Raw genomic sequence first — 18,936 nt, 5'->3', positions numbered from 1 at the left:
GAATTACATTTGCTACTTTTCTGCCCATCTGACCAGACCATCAATATCTTTAGCAGCCTACAGCTGTCCTCATTATCTACCACACGGCCAATCTTTGTGTCATCTGCAAACTTCTTCATCGTGCCCCCTATATTTATGTCCAAATCGTTGAAGTATACCATAAAAAGCAGGGGACCCAGTCCTGAGCCCTGCAGAACGCCACTGGAAACAGCCCTCCAGTTGCAAAAGCACCCATCAACAATAAACCCTTTGTTTCTTGCTACTGAGTCAATTTTGTATCCACCTTGCTGCATTTCCCTAGAATCCATGGGATTTTATTTTTTGAAGCTATATTTTTTTCAAAGTGATTATTGACATTCAGCCGGCAGCTGACATCGTCAGACTGCGCCAATCTGCACACATGCGCAGATTGGCTCCTACTCTCTGTGCGTGTGCTGCGTTCCGCATTGCCAGGACTGGTTGGCGCATGCGCAGATGACGTCATCACGTATCGCGGGCAGGGAGAGTGCAGGGGAGGAGAGCGCAGGCTGGCGGGTGCGCTCTCCTCCTTTTTCTCCCCCCCCCCCCCCCCCCCCAAAACGGCGCGCCCGTTCCCCCTGGCCTGCACGTGCTCTCCCTCCAGCCATTGTGTGCTGCCATGTGTTTATGTTGCCTTCGTGTGATTATTGAGCAGCGCCATCTTTAGTCCTGGCAGCTGCCTGATGTCGCAGACGGTGACGTTTTAGCCACTGCAGCGCCCCTAGTGGTAGTGTCAGCAAATGCAGCCATTTTTTAAAAAGTGATTGGTCCCCTGGCTTGATGGTAATGGTAGAGTGAGGCATATGCTGGACTTTGAGGTGACCGATTATAATGGAATACAATTCGGCTGCTGCTGGTGCCTCACAGCACTTCATGGATGCCCAGTTTTGAGCTGCTAGATCTGTTTTGAGTCTATCCCATTTAGCACATTGATAGGGCCACACAATGTGAGGAGGGTATCCTCAGTGTGTAGATGTGAATATGCAGTGGTCACTTCTACCAATACTGTCATGGATAGGTGCATCTGCGACAGGTAGATTGGTTAAGATGCGGTGAAGTTGGTTTTATCCCTCATTTTGCTTCTCCCACCATATGCTGCAGGGCCAGTCTGGCAGCTGTGTCATTCCGAACTCAGCCAACTTAGTCAGTAGTGGTGCTACTGAGCCAGTCTTGGTGATGGACATTGAATTCCCTCAGCCCTATTCTGTGCCCTTGCTACCCTCAGTGTTTCTTCCAAGTAGTGTTCAATTTTGGGGAGTACTGACTGATCAGCTGAGGGAGGGCAGTAGGTGGCATTCAGCAGGAGGTCGCCTTGCCCATGTTTGACCTGATGCTACGAGGCTTCATGGAGACTGGAGTCAATATTGAGGACGCCCAGGACACCTCCCTCCCAACTATATACCACTGTGCAAACACCTCTTGTGGCTCTGGCCTGCAAGTGGGACAGGACATACTCCAGGGCGGTAATAGTGGAGTCTGGGCTGTTGGCAGAAAATGTGATTTTTTTTTTTGAGTTATGACTGTCAGGCTGTTGGTTGTTTCTGTTGCTTTGCTGGGTTGACTGGGCTGGATGTGCCTTTGTTATGTCCGGTGCTTGGGTCAATGTTGGGTGGTCTGTTTGATTTTATTATTATTTGACTATTACATAATTTGATACAACTGTTTTGCTTGCCAGGCTGTTTCTGAGGGCAGTAAAAGTCACAGGATGCGGAGTGACATATAAGCTAGAAAAGGTAAGAGTGGCAGATTTCCTTCCTTGGTGAACCAGCTGGGTTTTTACGACAATCCAGTAGTTCCATTACTGATGCTAGCTTCTTATTCCAGATTGATTTGATTTAATTGAATTTAAATTTCCCCGCTGCCATTGTGGGAGTAGAATTTGTCTCCAGGTCATTAACCCAGGTCTCTGGATTGCTAGTCCTATAGCATAACTGCTATGCTACTGTACCCATTATGTACCTTAGGTACAAAGGTTTAGCATCTTTTCTATAACCTTAAATTGGAAACCTATTAGGAGAAAAAGTGAAGCAGTGGGGGAAAGTTATGGAAAAACAAAGCTGTAAAGCTATTTGAGTTGGTACTGTACAAGAGGGAATTCCTTAGATTATATTGAAGTTTAAACTCATCACTGTGCAAACCTGTTAATTTATGGGACATGCATAGGGGAGGCGGTGGTGTAGTGGTAATGTCACTGGACTAGTAATCCAGAGGCCCAGGCCAATGCTCTGGGGACATGGGTTCGAACCCCACCACGGCAGATTTTGAAATTTGGCGCAGTGGTTAGCACCGCAGCCTCACAGCTCCAGCGACCCGGGTTCAATTCTGGGTACTGCCTGTGTGGAGTTTGCAAGTTCTCCCTGTGTCTGCATGGATTTCCTCCGGGTGCTCCGGTTTCCTCCTACAGCCAAAAGATTTGCAGGTTGATAGGTAAATTGGCCATTATAAAATTGCCCCTAGTATAGGTAGGTGGTAGGGGAATATAGGGACAGGTGAGGATGTGGTAGGAATATGGGATTAGTGTAGGATTAGTATAAATGGGTGGTTAATTGTCGGCACAGACTCGGTGGGCCGAAGGGCCTGTTTCAGTGCTGTATCTCTAAATCTAAAATCTAAATCAACTCTGGAATGAAGACCATGAACCATTGTCAATTATTGTAAAAACCCATCTGTTTCACTAATGTCCTTTAGGGAAGGAAATCTACCGTCCTTACCTGGTCTGGCCTACATGTGATTCCAGACCCACAGCAACATGGTTGACTCTTAAATGCCCTCTGAAATGGCCTAGCAAGCCACTCAGTTGTATCAAACCGCTACAAAGTCTTAGAAAAGGAATGACCTCGGCACTGGAAACGACAACGGCAAACCTGTCGACTCTGCAAAGGCCTCCTTACGAACATCATGGGGGCTTGTGCCAAAATTGGGCGAGCTGTCCCACAGACTAGTCAAGCAACAGCCTGACCTAGTCATACATGGAATTATACCGTACAATGTCCCAGACACCCTGATCACCATTCCTGGGTACATCCTGTCCCACTTGCAGGAGAGACCCACCAGATGTGGTGGCACAGTGGTATACAATCGGGAGGGCGTTGCCTTGGGAGTCCTCAACATTGACTCTGGATCCCATGAAGTCTCACAACATCAGGTCAAACATGGGGCAAGGAAACACCCTATTGATTAGCACGTTGCCCACCCTCAGACTCCTAACCCCAACTGATGAATCAGTGCTTCTCCATGTTGAACATGAATTGGTAGAAGCACTGAGGGTGGCGAGGGATTTTGTGTACTCTGGATGAGGGACTTCAGTGTCCATCACCACTCGGTAGCACCACTACTGACCGAGCTGGCCGAGTCCTAAAGGACATAGCTGTCAGACTGGGTCTGCGGCAGGTGGTGAAAGAACCAACAAGAGGGGAAAACCTACTTGACCTTGTCCTCACCAATCTACCTGTCGCAGATGCATCTGTTCACAACAGTATTGGTAGGAGTGACCACAACCGCACAGTCCTTGTGGAGATGAAGTCCCGTCTTCACATTGAGGATACCCACCATTGTGTTTGTCTGGCCCTACCGCCGTGCTAAATGGGATAGATTTCAAACAGATTTGACAACTCAAAACGGGCATCCGTGAGGCGCTGTGGGCCATCAGCAGCAGAATTGTATTCAACCGCGATCTGTAACCTTATGGCCCGGCATATCCCCCTCTCTACCATTACCGTTCAGTTGGGGGACCAACCCTGGTTCAAAGAAGTGTGCAAGAGGGCATGCCAGGAGCGGCACCAGGCATACCTAAAAATGAGGGGTCAGCCTGGTGAAGCTACAACACAGGACTGAAGTATTTGCATCCATCTTCAGACAAAAGTACCGAGTGGATGACCCATCTTGGCCTCATCCTGAGGTCCCCAGCATCACAGATGCCAGTCTTCAGCCAATCCGATTCCCTCCACGTGATTTCAGGAAATGGCTGAAGGCACTGGATGCTGTAAATGCTGTGGGCCCTGACAACATTCCAGCAATAGTACTGAAGACTTGTGCTCCAGAACTAGCTCTGCTCCAAGCCAACCTGTTCCAGTACAGCTACAACACTGGCATCTACCGGGCAATGTGGAAAAGTGTCCAGGTATGTCCTGTCGATAAAAAGCAGGACAAATCCAACCAATTACTGCCATATCAGTCTACTCTCGATCATCAGCAAAGTGATGGAAGGGGTCATCAACAGTATTATCAAGCGGCAAAAACATGTTCACTGATGTTTGGATGGGTTCAGCAAGGACTACAGCCTTGGTCCAAACATGGACAATAGAGCGAACTCCAGAAGCGAAGTGAGAGTAACTGCCCTTGACATCAAGTCAGCATTTGACTGTTGCATCAAGGAGCCCTAGCAAAACTGGAGTCAATGGGAATCGAGGGGGAAAACTCAACTGGTTGGAATCATACCTAGCACAAAGGAAGATGGCTGTGGCTGTAGGAGGTCAATCATCTCAGTCCCAGGACATCATGGTAGAAGTTCCTCAGGGTAGTGTCCTAGGTCCGACCATCTTCAGCTGCTTCATCAATGGCTTTCCCTCCATCATAAGGTCAGAATTGGAGATGTTCGCTGATGATTGCACAATGTTCACCATTCGCGACGACTCAGATAATGAAGCAGCCTGTGTCCAGATGCAGCAAGATGTGGCCAACATTCAGGCTTGGGCTGATAAGTGCAAGTAACATTTGCGCCACACAAGTGCCAGGAAATGACCATCCCAAACAAGAGCGAATCTCACCATCACCCCTTGGCTTTCAATGGCATTATCATCGCTGAATCCCCCACTATCCACATCCTGGGGCGTTAGCATTGACCAGAAACTGAACTGGACCAGCCACATAAATTCTGTGGCTGCAAGAGCAGGTCAGAAGCTAGGAATTCTGTGGCAAATAACTCGCCTCCCGTCTCCCCCATGCCTGTCCACCATCTACAAGGCAAAAGCCAAGAGTGTGATGGAATACTCTCCACTTGCCTGGATGGGTGCAGCTCCAACAACACTCAAGAAGCTTGACACCATCCAGGACAAAACAGCCCACTTGATTGGTACCCCATCCACCACCTTCAACCTTCACCACCGAAGCACAGTGGCAGCAGTGTGTACCATCTACAAGATGCACTGCAGTAACTCACCAAGATTCCTTTGACAGCAGCTTCCAAACCCGCAACCTTTACCACCTAGAAGGACAAGGGCAGCAGATGTATGGGAACACCACCACCTGCAAGTTCCCGTCCAAGGCATACACTGTCCTGACATTGAAATATATCGCCATTCATTCAATGTTGTTTGGTCAAAATCCTGGAACTCCCTTACAGCACTGTGGATGTACCTACACCTCAAGGATTGCAGTAGTTCAAAAAGGCAGCTCACCACCACCTTCTCAAAGGCAAATCGGGATGGGCCTAGCCGGTGACAGCTGCGTCCCATGAACAAATGGAGAAATTTATAAAATTCTAATTTATTGAATATTTTAGCTAGTATTAGTAACTGTAGATTATTTAGTTTAATTGGGTAATGCTCACAAGAATTCTTTATTGTACAATGCATATTTCAGTTACTGAAATTGGTCATCTGTGTTTTAAACCTGTAAGCTCAAAATATAAATTTTTACTTCATTTCAGATCTTGCATGGTTTTAAAAATCAGATTGGGGATGAAAATTGGAGCCGTTTTTCAGACCAATTCCCACCTCCCTTGAAGGAACGCCTTGCAGCGTATTATGGAGTCTAGCTGTGTACGCTGTTGTCAACCCATACTCGTGGTAATTTTCAAAGTGTATTGCTTTGAATCGGGCAAGATGAGCTTCTGACCAAATCCATGCCATCACTAAGACCACCTGTTTTCACGTCCGTAACATTGCCTGACTCCACCCTCACCTCAGTTCTTCATCATCTGCTGAAATCCCCATCCATGCCTTTGTTATCTCTAGATTTGATTATTTCAGTGTACTGCTAGCCTGCCTCCCATATTCTGTCCTCCGTCTACTTGAGGTCATTCAAAACTATGTTGCCTGTGTCCTAACTCTTAACAAGTCCCGTTCATCCATCAACCCTGTACCCACTGACCTGCAATGGTTCCCAGTTAAGCAACACCTTGTTCTTTTAAAATTCTCATCCTTCCTCCAATTCTGGTCTCATGACCATCCCCAATTTTAATTGCTCAATTAGTGATCATGCCTTCAACTGACAAGGCCCTCAGCTCTGAGATTTCCTCCCTAAACCTTTCTGCTTCTCTTCCCCTTTCCTCCTTCAACATACTCCATAGAATGGTGTTACGACCGAGATGGGAGCAGTGCACTGTCTTTTCTAGTTCCACTTCTTCACAGGTCACAACCAGTTACCGATACAGTCAATTATAGACTCTACTTTTTATCCCAGAATAAAATACACTAACCAGCTTTATTTAATAAACAACAAAATTATCAGTTAATTATAAAACAAGACATAACCATTAACTGAACAAAGCATTAACACGGAGTGAAATATGAAAGTTCCATTTTGCTTAGCCCCTCACACACACACATACTGTTTAACTGAAAAAATAGAGATTTTCTCTTTAGAGCTCTGTTACAAAAATAAAGACAAAGAATACTTTGGCCAAATACCTGCGAATTCTTGAAGAAAAAAGAGAAGATATGGAAAGAAGTCAGTTGTCCCTTTTTGGTTTGGCATCCCAAATATGCATAGACAGCTGTCACTGGGATCTTCCTCAAACATTTCTTTTCAGGCGACATTGAGGATCAGTTTGGCAGGCTATCCAGGAGAAAGGTGGCAACAGGGGTTTCTGGCAGGCCTTTCAGGAGGAATGCAGCATCAATTTCTCTATTTCTTACACTCACTTCTAAGAGCTTCTCAAAGAGATGGAAGAGGGTGCTGATGGTGAATGCTGTCTTGGCTGGTTTTCTCCAACTCCTTTCAAAACAGTTCACACCCCAACACACTGTCCAAAGTGAAACCAAAAACTATCTCAAGTGTCAAGCCTCCTGACCCTATAAATCCTGACTTGTCATTTCTCTGTAAACATCTTCTCTGAGTCAAAAAGCCCCTGCTGGGTATTTATCTGAAACAGGTGACTTCCAGTAACTGGTTGTTTACAAACCAAGTCCAAAAGACCTTCCCATGACCTCTTTTAATGATCCTAGTGGAAAAAAATCCATGGAATCCTTTTCCTCTTTCCCAAATAAAACAATGTCCATAATTCGAAAATACATGAGTCCCAAAAAAACTTAACAAATATAGAAGCACAGTCATAACAATGGTTACAGTGCAGAATGGCCTGTCAAGCTCATGCCAGCTTTCTACAATTACAATTTAGCTTGTCAGCTTTCTACAAGTACAATTTAGCTCGTCCCTTTCCCCGTTGCCCTGAAATTATTTTCTCTTATGCTTATCCAATTCCCTTTTGAAAGCCACTATTGAATCAGCCTCTTCCCCCTTGCAGGCAGTGCATTTCAGATCATGTTGCCTTTAATTCTTTTCCCAATCACTTTTTAAATCTCTATCCTTGGGTTCTCAACCCTTCTGCCAATGGGAGCAGTTTCTCTCTATCTACCCTGTCTGGACGCATCATGATTTTGAACACCACCTCGCAACCTTTTCTCTAAGGAGATCAACCCCAGCTTTCCCAATTTATCCACGTAACTGAAGTCCTGCATCCCTGGAATCCTTCTCAGGAATCTTTTTTGCACCCACGCTAAAGCCTTCACATACTTCCAGAAGTGCAGTGCCCAGAATTGGGGACAATACTCCTGGTGAGTGAGGCCAAATCAGTGTTTCATATGGGATCATCCTAACTTCCTTGCTTTTGTATTCTCTGCTTCCATTTTATAAAGCCCAGGATCCCGTATGCCTTTTTTTTAAAGCACTTTTTCACCCTGTCTTGCTACCTTCAACAATTTGTGCACATAAACCCCCAAGTACCTTTTCCTGCACTCTCTCTTTAGAATCGTATCCTTTAGTTTATATTTCCGCTCCTCGTTCTTCCTGTCAAAATATATCACTGTGCACTTCTCTAAATTTCTTTTGCGTCCTCTTGAAGTTTATCACTATTCTCCTCGCAGTTTTGTATACTTCCCAGTTTTGTCATCTGCAAATTTTGAAATTATGCCCTGTACACCCAAGTCTAAGTCATGAATATAGATCCAAAAAGCAGTGTTCCTAGTACGGACCCCTGGGAATACCACTGTATACATTCCTCCAATGCGGGAAAAAACCATTCAACACTACTGTTTCCCTTGTATTCCATGGGCTTCAACTTTGCTGGCACTTATCCAATGCCTTTGGGAAGTCTCTATACACCGTATTAACCACAATACCCTCGCAACCCTCTGTTACTTCATCAAAACTCAATCAAGTTAATTAAACAAATTTGCCTTCAACCAATAAGTGCTGGCTTTCCTTCATTAATTCACGCTTGTCCAAGGGACTGTTAATTTTGTGCTGGATTATCATTTCGAAGAGCTTTCCCACCACCAAGGTTAAACTGACCAGCCTGTAGTTACTGGGTTTATCCTTGCATCCATTTTTGAACGAGGGTATAACATTTGCAATTCCCCTGTTCTCTGACACTACCCCTAAGAAAAGAAACATTTCATCAATTATTTTTATATAGCACCTTTCATGACCTTGGGATGTCCCGAGGCGTTTTACAGCCAGTGAACATCTGGTACTAGTGATTTAACAATTTTAAGTACAGCCAGCCTTTCTAGTACCACCTTTAATAATTTTTAGCCCATCCAGTATCTCAGCTACCTCTTTCACTCACCTTGGCAGCATCTCCTGTGGCAAAGACCAATGCAAAGTACCATTTTGTACCTCAGCAATGCCCTCTGCCTCCGTCCGTAGGTCTTTTTTGATCCCCTCTCCTCCTCCTATCTTTTTAATTGCCTATAGAAGACTTTCGGATTCCCTTGCACATTAGCTGCCAGTCAGTTCTCATACACTCTCTCTAATCCCTTATTTCCTTTTTCGCTTCCCCTTTGAGCTTTCTATATTCGGCCTGGTTCTCACTTGTGTTGTCAACCTGACATCTGTCATACTCACCCTTGTTATACTTCATCTTTCTTTCGTCATCCAGGGAGCTCTGGCTTTAGTTGCCCAACTCTTTCCCCTCATGAGAATGTATCTAGACTGTACCCAAACAATCTCCTCATTTTTCGATTACAATTTTGCCTATGAATGATTCCAATTTGCCCAGGACAGATCCATTCTCAACCCACTGAAGTTAGCCCTCCTCCAATTAAATATATTTACTCTAGATTGCTCATCGTCCTTTTCCATAGCTAATCTAAACCTTCTGATAATATGATCACCATTCCTTAAGTGTTCCCTTTCTGAAATTTGACCCACTTCATTTCCCAGAACCAGATCCAACAACACCTCCTTATTCATTGGGCTGCAAATGTACTAATCAAGAAAATTCTCCTGAACACATTTCAGAAACCCTTCCCCCTCGCTGCCCTTGAAACTGTTACTATCCCAGTCTGTATTAGGATTAAAACTTGCCAGGCCTAATATAGTGTTATGTGGCTCTGTCAATTTTAGTTTGATTGCACTCCTGTGAAGCGCCTTGAGACATCTTACTGCTTTAAAGGCGCTATATAAATACAAGTTTTTTTTTTGTCGAAAATGTAAAACTGATTTCTTTGTCTCTACAGGTCTTTCAAGATGGGAAGTCCATAGGGAGACTCTGCACCCAGGGAAAAAGTTACCCTTTACGGGGGGGGAAGGGTAAACCAGTGGGACATATAGTACAATCCCAACCCTACTGGGACGGGTGGGAGGGAGGTGTTTAGCCGTCGCACTGTTCAGTCGACATTGGGGAAAGTTGAACCCTGAAGTCTTTTTCGATGGACATTTGTCTCTTCTTTTTAGAGCTTTACACCAGAAGAGAAGAAACAAAGGAAGACATCTGACCCAAAAACATCATGTTTCTGACTAAGGGAAAATGCAACAAATGCAGGAATATAGGCTTCAAAAGTGGGTTTAAGTGCAGAGAGAAAATCATAATCATTAGGTTAAAAGTTGGCAGCCAGAGACATGGGGGTTTTACATACAGACTAAGGCTGAAGGTAAGAATTAAGAAAACACTTGGGGATTAATAGGCATTTGCATGAATTTAGGAGAGCTACAAAAATGACAATGTTTGTGCAATTCAAAAGTGCAGCTTGTTTCCAAGATTAATAGCAAACACCTAAGTAAAATCATAGACATTAAGTTGTGAGTTTCTAATTAAGTAACAGTATCAGTCATAATGAATGACTAACGATTGGTAACCAGGCTAAATGGCTCGAAAAACCCTAAATAGCTTATTTTTTTTCACTGAGTGGTACGTGCATATCAGTTAAAGTTTGACATATCTTTAGTTTTGCATTTAAAAAAAAATAGTATAAGTAATTGGGTTGTAATACCAGTGTTCAGATTTTTTTCTAAACAAAGAACTACAGTAAATCTTTGTAGCATACATGTTCGATTTAAGGTACAGGCATGTATTTTGGTTCACTGTGGTTAACAGTAAGGTTGCTTTGTTTAGTGGGGCGTTGGTCTAGCATGCGTGCATCATAGAGAGTGGAAATGGTAAGGTTTCTTTCCCACTAGAATTTTTTTTTTAGTGTTGCAGCTCAACAATATTATGAAATAGACTTTGTGTAAAATACCCCGAGGTTTTTCATATAGGATTTTAATTTCTGTTAAGGTTATTCATAGGTATAACAGTTTGGTAAGGATTTGAAATATCTTTAGGATCCAGTAGGGTTAAGATGTAATTGTATTGTGTGTAACCTGCACAATGTGGAAAGCTGAAATCTCCATGCAAATCTGTTGCCTCTGTGCTGTCAATGTGATGTGCTTTCTGCATGGTTATATACTATTGAAATTAATAGAACCTCCAGAGATAAAAGAATTATGTAGTAGGACAATTGAGGGCTGCATAATTAGATGGCATGTAAGGACAATTGTACAAGTGTTAAGAGACAGGTTTGCTTTATTTAGTGTTTTTAATCTGACTTGATTGGTAATATTTTTGTTCAAAGCATGATCTTGTGAGATGCTTATTGTCCTGTACTGAGTCTTAAGCAGGATAGATCAAAATTTCAATCTGGAATATATGAAACAAAAATTGGCACATTGGTGGCCCTTTGTGCCATAAAAGCTGCAGGAGTACAAAATGAAATGGATCCGTTTTCTTTAATTTGTTCCACTTTATGTTGCTTTCTATACTCCTTTGTGTAAATAAATCCTTTTACATTAAATTCTTCCCCTTCCCCCTAATGTGTATTTTGTTGTAAATCTTTTTTTATTTTTTTATTAGTATGTACTGTGAATGTGGAAAACAAAAACTGGTACACTTGACCTTTGTTATGCATAAGTCTTTTATAATACATTGACTGCCTGATAATTATCCCATGATGGTTAGATTTTTTTCAGATGGGACATACCCTCCCCCAGGGAAAACAGCAACTCTGCTGGTCAGAGTGTAGGGCGCAGCACTACTTTGGAGGCTGCAAGGCTAGTTTAAAATATACAGCAAATAATTTTAAGTACTTTGAAAGCCATGACCGCTTTTTGTATTTCTAGGTTTCCCTCCATTACATATTTTGCTACACAAAGAAGAGAGAAAAAGCTGAGTGTTTGGCTGATTTTTGCTGCTTGGTTTTTAAATTGTGTGCTGAATGGGATAACTAATGCACTGAAAAACACAGGCTTTTTGTGTGCATGAGTGAGATTACAGCATGGAATTCTATAGCCACAGTTTGCTTTGCAATGCATTTGTGGATTTTCATTTTTTAATATGCATGACATTGCAGTTGATACATTCCTTAACTTTGCACAGCTTGGAAAGTGTGATTGGACAGAAGCTTGTTTCATAACTACTGCATATTATGTAACTACCACTAATATGCTAGTTAACTAAGCTCTTCACTAAATAAAGGTCCCATCAACTTGCATGGCCCTTTTCTATATGTGCAACAATCATAAACGTGCATGCAATGTACTTTCATTAATTGCTAAGACATAAATGATTAGAAAAACAGTTTGCTCAGGTTATTAGAAAACAACTCGATGGCTGCTGCTAGAAGCTATTTGTATTGTGAAACAAAATGTGTTTGCATGTTCTTCATAGGTTTAAGCCAAAAGAAATCTCCGTGCTCAGTACTTTGAGTTGATTCCCAAAAGTGCTAAACTTGCTTCTGGTCTAAAAGGGCATTTTCTTCAAGCCAGATACTGCCTAACCAGGAATACAATATTTCAAACTAGGTTTTTTCTCACTTTGAAAATGACTAACAAAACCCCTCAGTTATCTGGATTTAAATCTCTGCAGTGTTCAGATGTAAGGAATAAAAGTTACAGTATTACAACAGGTTGGACAGAATTATAAATGTACTTAATTCCCTGGGATGGAGGGTTTTTTTAGGGGGTGGGGGGGGGGGGGGGTGCGGGAGAAAGGGCAGAGATTAGATACTTCTGTCAAAAATTAGAAAGCTTGCCTGAATGAGTTTTTTTTACTTCAATTCCAGGCTTACTGGCCAGTCATTTTGCTGAAGGAAACACTAATATTGCAGTAATGCAGCTGTTATTACTGTAATATTAATCATACCAATTAAAATAAAATTAAGTGTTAAATACTTGCTTGCCGTCCTCCCTTTTATCCCTGTTTTCAGTTTCATATTTTATCTACTTCTACCCCATATATTCTATTCTAAGTGTTCTAGTATAAAAATTTCTCAAACTCCTGATCCCACCATCTATTCTAGAATTGGAGAAACATTTAAAAGTTAATTCCAAAGACCTATAAGTATAAAAATGTGAAGTTACCAGGTCAATCTTCAATATTACTTTGTTACATCAGCAACCCACCAGCAGCAGGATGAATTCTCATCCAGGAATGTGCTTCGATGAGATAAACCGTCCTTGTATCCTTGGGTTAAGATCATGTTGATAGAAATTTTGCTCGGGCAGCCAAGCACAAATGCTTAGTGGTCACCCTTTTACATTTATTCTTCTAGCAGTGTTCAGGTTCAAATTGCTATAAATTTGTCAAATCTATATGCAGTATTTTAAAGACTGTCTCAAGTATCATTTGATAGGTCTGGCTTGGGCTAATGTGTTTAATGTGGGAGTGGAATTCTGGTGATCTGGTTTAATCCCAAAAGTAATAACCATAAATATATTTTTTTGGTAAAGATATCTATTTCCGCATCAAATAACTGTATGGGCAGACTCAACAGTCCGAAGTTTGATAATTTATTTGTATTTGTCCCATTTGATCTTGATCTGCATGTACGTAAACTGCAATTGCATTTACATAGAACTTCTACATAATTGGTTTATAAACCATTAAATTATAATTGTTTCCAGCACAGTCATTAAAAAGGTTGTGTTGAATGTGGAGTAATCAAAATTCAGTGCTCCAGGGAATAACTGCAGTAGCAGTAGCTCCTTATGTCCAGTATCTTCATTTTCAGTTTTTTTTATTCTTGGCATAAAAAAGCACCCTTGCCAATGTACACAATGTTCATAATGGAGATTTACAGGAATTGATACTTTGCCTCATTCTGGTATGTGTGAGGATAGAAAATGTGATTTTTCTGTAGTCTGCTGCTGAGTACACGATTTCTTTTTAAGCTATGGGACCCACAAGTGAATTGACCATTTGCCAGCAAAATCCTAACTTTGGGCAATTCTAAATGATTTTCCATTACTTGAACAAGTAGTGTTTAATATTAAATATGGCTGGCTGTGATATTTTTTCTAAAATGAGTTTGTTCTAAACCCACAACACTTTTCAACATTGCACTTGACTGAGCAATGATTAATTATTAAGCTGATTAATAATTGGTTACATTCCACTAATGCCTGCTGACATACAAAGAACAAAGAACAGTACAGCACAGGAACAGGCCATTCAGCCCTCCAAGCCTGCGCCGATCTTGATGGCTGCCTAAACTAAAACCTTCTGCACTTCCGGGGTCCGTATCCCTCTATTCCCATCCTATTCATGTATTTGTCAAGATGCCTCTTAAACATCTCTATGGTACCTGCTTCCACCACCTCCCCCGGCAACAAGTTCCAGGCACTCACCACTTTCTGTGTAAAGAACTTGCCTCGCACATCCCCTCTAAACTTTGCCCCTCTCGCCTTAAATGTATGTCCCCTAGTAACTGACTCTTCCACCCTGGGAAAAAGCTTCTGACTATCCACTCTGTCCATGCTGCTTATAACTTTGTAAACCTCTATCATGTCGCCCCTCCACCTCCCTCGTTCCAGTGAAAACAATCCGAGTCTATCCAACCTCTCCTCATAGCTAATGCCCTCCAAACCAGGCAACATCCTGGTAAACCTCTTCTGTACCCTCTCCAAAGCCTCCACGTCCTTCTGGTAGTGTGGCGACCAGAATTGCACACAATATTCTAAGTGTGGCCTAACTAAGGTTCTGTACAGCTGCAGCATGACTTGCCAATTTTTATACTCTATGCCCCGACCGATGAAGGCAAGCATGCCGTATGCCGCCTTGACTACCTTATCCACCTGCGTTGCCACTTTCAGTGATCTGTGGACCTGTACGCCCAGATCTCTCTGCCTGTCAATACTCCTAAGGGTTCTGCAGGTTATGTAGAAGTAACCTAGCTCTCTCAAATGAGGCAGTGTGCGCAGGTCGAACATTTGTATTGACTCATTGGTTGTTCAGTCAACTGTGATTTTGCAATGTTTAAAAATTGGAGCTGTGGTTTAAAACTCTCAATTTAACACCACATACATTTTAAACTTTTGGCAGCATGAAGATGGGCTGTTGAAAACTACTTTCGAAAAATATTGTAACTACAAATGGTAACATTTTAATTTGCTTATCCAATCAGGTAAATTAGTCATAGAAGATTTTTTGCAGTGAAATTTAATTCACAGAAGCATGCTATTCATTTAAATGGATTTTACTGAGTTCATAGCCTGTTAAAAATTAGAATATTTTTTAAAAGTATGTAATTAATAATGAGACTATAGATTTTTTTAAATGTTAAATGCAATCAACTCTGCCCTAATTTTAACCTAGAAAGTAGAATGTTTATTAATTCCTCTTTCTCAGATCTTCCCTCCTTGATTTTCAACAAATTCTTGAAATTCCTGGCAAAACTTAAAAACTGAAAATGAAGAAGCTAAATTATCTTTAAATTTGCATGCTCGATGCATGATTGAGAGATTGGTCCCTGCCTCCTATTGAAGGGTACACATGAAAAACACAGGTTAAATTACATTCAGATTGCTGAGGATGTAGAAAGGAACAAATGTGGATTGTCAAAATGCTTTGCCCCAACCAATTAAATTATGAACCTGAATATAAACACTAAATATTTTTGCACAAACTAAATGCATCATGGGATATACAGAGCATTTTAGTCGCTCATTGTGTAAATGTACCATATGGTTTTTGAATGTTGGGAGAATGTTGATGGAGTCATGAGAATTAGTCTCATCACATTCCAGTGTTTCTGCCTTTTTGGCATGCTAAAGCACGGCTTGATTTGTTTGCTCCTCACACCAAATGGAGTGCTGTTAGTGTGCTGTCCTTGCAGAAACGGCCGCTGCTACTGATGTAGTTTTTCTACTTGAATATTTTTATGTTGTAGAAATCTCAGGTCAGCATTTACTGTTTTTATATATGCCTTTTATCTTCCCTTCCTGTTTGAGCTGCCCTCTTTTGAAGGGTTCTAACAGTGCATTATTTAGCAATTATAGCTGCTTCAGGTCATTCTCTTTTGACATCATTGAATCTATTCACATTTTTTTTGTCTTGTCCAGAATTGGTCATGGCCTGAAATAAAATTTAATGTGAATGTTCTCTTAAACATTTTCCACGTGATCCATTCTGCTCTATAGGTGGTACAAGAGTGCAGAAGCTTCCATCTTGATTATCTACTAAGTAGAAGTCCACAGCCATGGGCCATTACTGATTTTTGTTTAAAACTGCATAGAGATTCAGTTTTAGTTTGGAGTTTTAGCATTGAACTTTTATCTGTCAAAATCTCAAGATGAACAGTGTATTATCTCATTGTAGTTGGGACCTGTGCAGAATGATACTGGTCCACCCTCTGGATAATCTTTCATTTATTAGAGTGGAATGTGACAATTGTCATAAAATATAGAACTGTAATTGTGATATCTTAAGATTTATTAAAGTGATCTCTCCGATTGTTGAATACAATCCAAATGCAGCGATAGCTTAATGGCATTTCTTGTGTCCACTCCGGGGAAAAAAAAAACTAACAGCTTGAGATAACAGTGGCATGCTTGAGCTTCAGTCACATTCTGTGTCCTGGGTTAGTTTAGGTATTGACAGGCTTGTAACATGGTTAGTTGTAGAATTGTGGAAGGTATCTGCATTTATGCATGGGTTTTTTCCAGATTTAATGACCAAAGGATTCTTTAAAAGGAGCTTCACAAGTAATGTGATGTTAGAACTTACCCTTCAAAACCTCTCCTGCAACCTCTCAAGCTGTATGAACATAAGCAACATTTCTTGGAAGTCTGCTTCTGTGTAAACTTGACAAAACTTCATTTTAAATAGAAACATGGTTTTAATTTTTGATAAGCTGCTGAATTTTGAAGAAAGTTTTTGGGGCCACCAAATATTTTGGATCATGCAGAGAATATATATTGTATTGATCTTATATGTAGTAATTTTTGTATTGATAAATGTTAGTTTGTATCTTGTAGTGAACTAGTAGATGTTAATGTTAACCACTGCTAGAAAATGTATGTTCAAAATAAATCATTTAAAGATAACGGTTGGATTCTGACTTTTTTCTGGGACACTCTAGAAATGCAAAGTCATGCAGTGAAATCTAGTTTTAATTTTGGGAAAAAGTAATTAACCCAACTACTAGCACCTCTTCCAACCTCTCCACATACACTGAAAGAATCTTGGACTGTTCAGTGGGTAGATGTACTATGTTTCAACACTGGATGATCGGAGCTCTTGACTATTATACAAGTTAACTTTGAGCATTGAGGTTGATTTCCAAAAACAAAGGGATGTCAATTGTGCTCAGATCCTTGACAGCTGGATGGAGATGGGCTTATGTTTAGTTTAGTTTAGAGATACAGCACTGAAACAGGCCCTTCGGCCCACCGAGTCTGTGCCGACCATCAACCACCCATTTATACTAATCCTACACTAATTCCATATTCCTACCACATCCCCACCTGTCCCCTATATTTCCCTACCACCTACCTATACTAGGGGCAATTTATAATGGCCAATTTACCTATCAACCTGCAAGTCTTTGGCATGTGGGAGGAAACCCACGCAGACACACGGAGAACTTGCAAACGCCACACAGGCAGTACCCAGAATTGAACCCAGGTCGCTGGAGCTGTGAGGCTGTGGTGCTCACCACTGCGCCACTGTGCCGCAATAACAAAATAAATAACTTCCACTTGGCAGTCCTGGTGTGGCAGATTTTCACACGGCAGCCAAACCGCCATGTAAAGTGAGAATATCATCTTTGAGCTGTGACTTTTTTCTATTAAGAATGTTGGTAGGAGGGGTTGTAAAATGTTTCTCCCTTTACCATTCCATTTTAGTTGCTTCAAATCACAGCAGTGAATTGCTTATTACAATTCAGCTACTGAACTCAAAATGTTAAGATGGGCATAGGAAATGCTGTTTTTCAGAATAAATGCAATTGAAATTCATAATTTGTGTATTAAAAGCTGCTGTGCATTTCTGATACCATCTTTTAACCATGCCAGAGTTTGTAAATCAATACTTTCCTGTTCATTTGTATGAAAAAAAACCTTGTATCTCAATTTCTGTAATTTTCTTACGGCCATACATTCACACAGCCCAAAGTCAAACAGGAAAAATCGTGGGGCTTTGCTCTCAGTCCCTTTTTAGCATATCTTTGACTTGCCTTGTGTGTAGTATGTGCTTTACTTATGTTTATGTAGATATTTTATGACTTGTTGCAATAGCAAGTATTTTGGCTCCTTACCAGCTTGCATATGTATGTTGAATTGTGTATTTTGATACTAAAGTTACCTTGTTTTTTGAATACTGGCTGCTTGAGAAATTGCAGTTTTGAAGTTGCAAACAATTACTATTTTGCTGGTTAGGGAAGGTCTACTTAAGTCAGAGCAGTTTTATGTTGTTCTGCTCATCAATGACCAAAAATTGACTTTATTCATGGAGAACATCTACAATTCCACCAATGACGAATATTGAAGCCACCGATGCTCCTGCCTTCAGAGAACATATTAGGAATAGAGTTAGACCATCAACTTTAGACCCTGACCTAGCATTTTGTTAGACATGAAAATTCTGCCTCTTTAGCCATAATTCTCCCTGCCTTCTCTCCATATCCCTCAGTACCTTACTTCTCTATCTACTTTCAAACACTTCATTTAATTTTGCCTACTGGAGCAGTGTGCACCCCATTCAATGAGCCATTTGTGAATTCTTTCTGATTCGCTTTCCAGTGGATTAACTTGAATTCACTATTCTAGTTTCCCTTACTAGGGGAAGAGTCATTTCTCATCTACCACCCATGTCAGTTCTTTTGTTTTAGACACTTCAATTAGATCATCCTCCAATCTTGTATCTAAGAGATAAATTGGAGGTTTGTGCAATCTGTCGTCGTGCTTCAGAGGAACAGGTGACTTTAAACCCATAGTTCCCAAAACTTTCAGTCACTGGGGGGTTTTCCTTGCCCTGTATCTGAATCATGATTATGACTGATAGGATTTGATTACCGTGATTGGTCAACAGTTCCATTATTGTATCTTGTGACTACCAGGACAGTAGAAGATAAACTAGATTGACTTTTTCTTGCAATTACTGTGTCATAGCTCAGACTCTACCTGGTTGATCATTGCTAGTGATATGAAAGATCTCATGGCACT

At 41.3% G+C, this 18,936-nt stretch overlaps 1 protein-coding gene across 3 annotated transcripts in view; it reads left to right on the top strand.

Moving 5' to 3' along the window:
* tnpo1 (transportin 1) overlaps positions 1-12,472 on the top strand; it is a 206,288-nt gene extending 193,816 nt beyond the window's left edge. For all 3 annotated transcript variants that reach the window (XM_068029557.1, XM_068029559.1, XM_068029558.1), the window contains exons 24-25: positions 5,666-5,804; positions 9,699-12,472. In XM_068029557.1, the coding sequence (XP_067885658.1) occupies positions 5,666-5,773 (108 nt within the window). In that variant the 3' untranslated portion in view covers positions 5,774-5,804; positions 9,699-12,472. The remainder of the gene's footprint in view (positions 1-5,665; positions 5,805-9,698) is intronic.
* Positions 12,473-18,936: the final 6,464 nt, after the last annotated feature.

This window comes from Heterodontus francisci, chromosome 4 (genome assembly GCF_036365525.1).
Source record: "Heterodontus francisci isolate sHetFra1 chromosome 4, sHetFra1.hap1, whole genome shotgun sequence".
Classification (NCBI taxonomy): domain Eukaryota; kingdom Metazoa; phylum Chordata; class Chondrichthyes; order Heterodontiformes; family Heterodontidae; genus Heterodontus; species Heterodontus francisci.
This window is presented reverse-complemented; position numbering and strand designations above follow the sequence as displayed.